We start from the raw sequence: 5475 nt of genomic DNA, 5'->3' as shown, positions 1-5475 counted from the left end.
GCTTTTGCAACTTTGTTGCGGTAGAATTGTGCTTCCTGGCTTCAGTCCGTGTTCATGCGAAGCAGTGATGGTGCATTCAAAGTGCCTCGGAAAGACTGTATAGAATGAAATACAACATGAAAAAATCGCCCTGCGACCATGAAAACAGGAACAAGCGGGTCAGAAAATGATGGATAAAAAAAATCGATACAGCCATTGATTTTACCGATGCAGACACGTAGTAACTGTTGCACCTCAATTTCATCCATAAATTGTACCGATGCACACTAAATGAATCAATACACTCGCATTGTGCACATTTGTATCGAGATACCGATTCGTATCGATTAATTTTCACATCCTTAGTGTACAAGCGGCCAAAATGAGCTTCGTACTGTGGCTGGGTTCTCCTTTAGAGATTGGGTGAGAAACTCAGTCACGTTGAAAAATGCCAGATGAGGTGGCTCGGGCACCTGATTGGATACCCCCAGGACGCTCCCTATGTTTTTTGGCAGACCTGGGAACACTTCGGGATCCCCAAGGAAAAGCTGGACAAAGTGGTCGGGAGAGGGAAGTCTGGGCTTCGCTGCTCAAGATGCTGCCCCCATGAGCCGACCATGAATAAGCAGTAGGAAATGGGATGATGGGAGATGTAGTGACCTGTTTTTAAACACAGCTTTTTTTATGTGTGGTTAAAAGTTTATGAAACTACTATCATGATCCGAGTTTTCTCCACAGAATGGTGGAGGAATCTAACATAATGTGAACAACACTGGTGACCAATGAAGATATCTTCCAAAATCAGATCATGCTGAAAAGTTTTGTGCTTACTGATTAAATGTAGCTTAATTTTACATATGGTAAGTTCACCAGGAAATGATGTCAAATAAAATGCATTTTCATGGAAGCTTAGGGATTAAGTAAATACAACTTTCATTTTAATTAAAGAGAAAAATCCAAGCAACGTCAGGGACACAAACTTCAACACTCAATTACAAAAACTGACACAGCAATTCTTTGATAAACTTTAAATCACACAAACAAAAGGTCAGAATAGAGTTTAAAACTAAAACATAATTGGTCCATGAATCTAAGAATAAAGAATTTATCATAAGATGGAGATAAGTGTATTATTTTCTTTAGTGTAATAAAAGTAACAAATAACTGACCAGACTGAGTTTGTCTCCTCAAAATACCACAAAACTTTAGAGTCATAAACATCCAGACAGGACAATGTCAGCACTTAATTAGCAATATTGCTTTATCTGTGACAAGTTCAGACAATTTTAGCCCATTGCTTTTTTAACATCCGCAGAAGGCTAACATTGTATTTGTTTCCAGTTGTTAATCCTGTGGGGGTGAAGAGGGTAGAAGTGGAGCTGTCATGGTCAATCTGTGTCAGAGACGACCGTTTCTCTGTGTCCTTTGATTCACTGTCCTCGTCACGGCCACAGGGACAAGTTAGCACGCTGTGTGTGTGTGCGTTTATGCGTGTGTTTATGTGCAACCTGGAGCTAGTGCCAGCATCCATGACCAAACTCCACCACCTCAAACAGTGACACATTAGCTTGTGGCAGCTGAAGGCAAGGGCACCGTCTCCAGATAAAGCTCTCTGTGTGTGTGTGTGTGTGTGTGTGCGCGCGCGTGTGTGTCCCCACGAGTATAACGTCCTACCTCTGCCATGTCTTCTTCACAACATAAGAAGCGCACGTTGCACGCTGCGCATGCTTAGGGAGACTGACAAACTATCTCACGAGTTTTCCACACCGTGGTTATCGACCGCGGCGGTTACCATGGTAATTAAAACATAAACGGTAACCTTCACCGTTGGAAATTTTACCGTGGTACATCATGATACCGGTAACCGTTCCATCCCCAGTGGGTATGGTGAAGACCACTATGCAAGTGTTAGGAAGTATTCTGATAATAATAATATAACAATCATGTAAATATCAATAACTTGGTATAAAAAATAACGCCATATAAGGGGGCACCAAAAGAACATGTGACCTAGGGCGCCAAAGAGGCTAGAGCTGGTACTGGGTTGAAGTACTTTCTGACTCTGTGTCTGTGAAAAGCGCGATACAAATAAAGTTTACTTACTTATGAGATGTTGGATATCTGTCCAATACTATACACACCTGTTCTCTATGAAATGTTTGAATGATTGAATTCACAGTGGTTCTTCCAACATTTGGCTGCACCCTCTGACCAGCCTCAGCCACTGTGAGGCCGTGATTGACAACATGGTCCACAACTGTAGCCCTCATTTCATTAGGAATCAAACTAATACCTAAAAAAAGTTAAAAAAAACAAAACACTACCCTTCATAAAACTGTCGTATATAATTTTACCCAGTTTTTTCACATCAGATCTTTTCAACAACTTAAGACAAAACCATAGATATTATAATTCTGTATTTTATCACAGCGTTGACTGGGTCAATAACTGATAGAAAAAAAAAAAATCCTACACTCTGAGCTTAGGTAACATAACGGTACCCTTCATAAAATGTCATATATATACAGTGGGGGCAAAAAAGTATTTAGTCAGCTCATGCTGCCATGTTTTCCTATTTGTTTTATTACGGTGATGGTCTTATTAATGGGTGAGACTGAAAATAAATCATCTTTAGCACAAAAAGTAATGAAATGTGTTCATGTATTAGATTTTGTTGTTTATTTCCTTTTTAAATGATGCCACATTTTAAAGGTGATGAGCAGCAGCGCTGAGTATGTGGGTGACAGTGACACCCATAAAAACTGCCAAATCTTCTTACCTCTACTTTTTGCACTTGTGTTGAGGTTTTATATAAAATCATCTGTGATTTTGCCAACATTCAATGTTTATTGTCTAATGTTTTTCTGACATCACTGTACCGTTATATTAATAATCTAGTAGGAATTATACCACTCTTTCATAAAGACTGCCTTTTTCATCTACTTTAATTTACTGTAAGAGCTCACACTCATCTTCCACTCACAAATCAACATTAATCCAAAATAAGTAGGATTTTATGAAATTGTTACATTTTAAGAAGAAAAGAAATAAAACTACTGGACATAATGTTGTAGACATACACATGTACAATCATACAAAGCATTCCTAGGTGAATGAAATATGTTGACTGAAACATAATGAGGCTAAAAATATCTTGAACCACAGAATCTGTTTTATGTCAGGTATAATCTGATAATATGTCTGCATATCATAAAATATGGGTTTTAGATGATTTAAAGTTGATCAAGGCATATTATTGCATTGATAACTTACATGCAGTGTTGGGTAAGTTACTTTGTTACAAAAAACTAGTTATTTTCACATTCAGTGCAAATTAAGTCTGTAAGATACATGTAAAATAAATACATGTTTAAAAATAAATGAGGATATTTTTCTGCCTCAGCCTGTTTTGTGTGTTTTTGTTATTTTATGTCTTAATGGAGTCATTTTGTGTTTGAGTTGTTTATTGTGCGATCTTAGTCATTTTGTGTTTTGTTGTTTTTATTTACAGTATTTATCATGAAATAAGCTCACAGGAAATGAACCTATGACATCATCAACAGTCGGCCTATGATGTGTATGTTCTGTGATGTCATTGAGGCGATGATGCTACTGGTTCTTTCATTGCCTTTTATGCTCATTTAGTCCTAATTTATCTGTCACCATGTTTGGCTGTGTGAGGAAAAATATATTTTATATATATATATATATATTCAAAAAATACATTAATAGAAAAAATAATAGTAATAATAATGAATCATTTCTACAAAGGGCTTTTTTGAAAACTAAAAGACACTTAAAGAAGTTTGTCCAAAAGTTCAAAAAGGACAAATCCAAAGATGTGAAGCGGAGCTGCATCCCACAGCAGATACCACAGCAGGAGGATGATGAGCACTATGAGGGAGACATTGAAAACAAAGAATTATTCAGTCAGGACATAATCTCGTTTCCAGACTTGTCGATCACATCTTCAGACTCATCAGAGTTTGGTTGTGGTCAGACCATCATAAATCCAAAGAGTTGGAACTGGGAAACTACACCGTCTTTCCCTTCATCTTCTTCTGGTTCAAACCTAAATGTATCTTCAACAGACTTGAATTATTCTTTGCTTGAAGCGCTGGAATATTCTTGTCATCACCCTGATGCCATAAAACCAACATTCCACCGGAATTCAGCTGTCCTGAAGAGCAGCGAGGAGTTCACAATCAGGTACAAAGAAGAGGAACTGCTCGGTGAAGATGGATTTTCACAGGTTTATGCTGGAGAACGTCGGTCCACTTCTACACCTGTGGCCATTAAACATATCTCCAAGAAGGACGTGCAGTTTGTGAAAGTGAACTGTCAGGGTAATGTTTATGATGAGATCTTGGAGGTGTTCCTCTTGGAGCAGGCGGCCGGTCGTCTCTGTGACGGCAGCTTTGAAAACTCCGCCGTGATTGGCCTCATGGACACCTTTCACCTGGAGACGGAGGTGATTATCGTCATGGAACAACCACCGGACACAGTGGACGGGCAGATTTACTTATTTGAAGTACAATATATACCAGAGGACCAGATCAAGGTCATCTTCAAACAGATCATCAACGCTGCATTGCTAATGCACAAAAATGGCGTCTTCCACCGGGACTTGAAGCTGGAAAACATCCTGGTTAAAAGGAACAAAGGAACTCCTGAGATCAGAGTCATCGACTTCGGCTGTGGGGATTTCGTAGAAAACGAGCCCTTCAGGAAGTTCATTGGAACTCCAGCATTTGCACCACCAGAAGTTTATCGTGAGGAAACTTACATGGCCGACGGTACGACGGTATGGCAAATCGGAGCCATGCTGTATACTACCTGTGCCAGGGACCGTTTTGAAAAATCGGTGTACATGAAAGGAGGCAACAAGGTGCTGGAAAACGTATCGATGGAATGCAATGACTTCTTGAGCCAGTGTCTGGCCTTGGACCCAATGCAACGTCCAACCTTAGAGGATCTACTTCTACATCCCTGGCTGGAGTTAACTGGTCCACATGAACCTAAAAGTTGTTGACAACATGGCGGACACTGCGGGTGCTCCGTAGACTCATTAGTCTGTTGTTTGTAGTGATGCACAGAGAAAACAAGTAACTGGAACAGAGAACCAGCAAACACTGCACTCAGTGCGCACTTGTCTGGATATAAAGCAGTGGATTGAGCGGTTTTTGTTTCTTTTTTTTTTTTTTTTTTTTACCTTGTCTGCACATGCTGTCGAAGGTTAACACTACAAGAAGTGCAATCTTTTAACAGCAATGCATATTTTATTATTGCAATTAAATAAATGTATTTATTTCATTGCATAATTGTGACCGTCACCAGCCCTCCCTAGGGAAGGGTAAGAAATACTTTATTAAAGGGAGGATGTAAAAGAGAGAGGGCAGTGTTACACCAAGGTGAGGGGTTGGAGGGGGGTGGGGAAGTTAACAGGGAAGAGGGATAGGGTTAGGGTTAGGGATATAGAATGGGTGGGGAATAGTT

The 5475-nt window shown here is 39.5% G+C and overlaps 1 protein-coding gene across 1 annotated transcript; it reads left to right on the top strand.

Moving 5' to 3' along the window:
* Positions 1-3635: 3635 nt before the first annotated feature.
* Positions 3636-5093, top strand: LOC114470167 (serine/threonine-protein kinase pim-1-like). Its single transcript, XM_028458184.1, has one exon. It carries the CDS (start codon positions 3644-3646, stop codon positions 5009-5011), a length of 1368 nt encoding a protein of 455 aa, XP_028313985.1. The 5' UTR covers positions 3636-3643; the 3' UTR covers positions 5012-5093.
* The last annotated feature ends 382 nt before the right edge of the window (positions 5094-5475 follow it).

This window comes from Gouania willdenowi, chromosome 9 (genome assembly GCF_900634775.1).
Source record: "Gouania willdenowi chromosome 9, fGouWil2.1, whole genome shotgun sequence".
NCBI classification, from domain to species: Eukaryota; Metazoa; Chordata; class Actinopteri; order Blenniiformes; family Gobiesocidae; genus Gouania; species Gouania willdenowi.
This window is presented reverse-complemented; position numbering and strand designations above follow the sequence as displayed.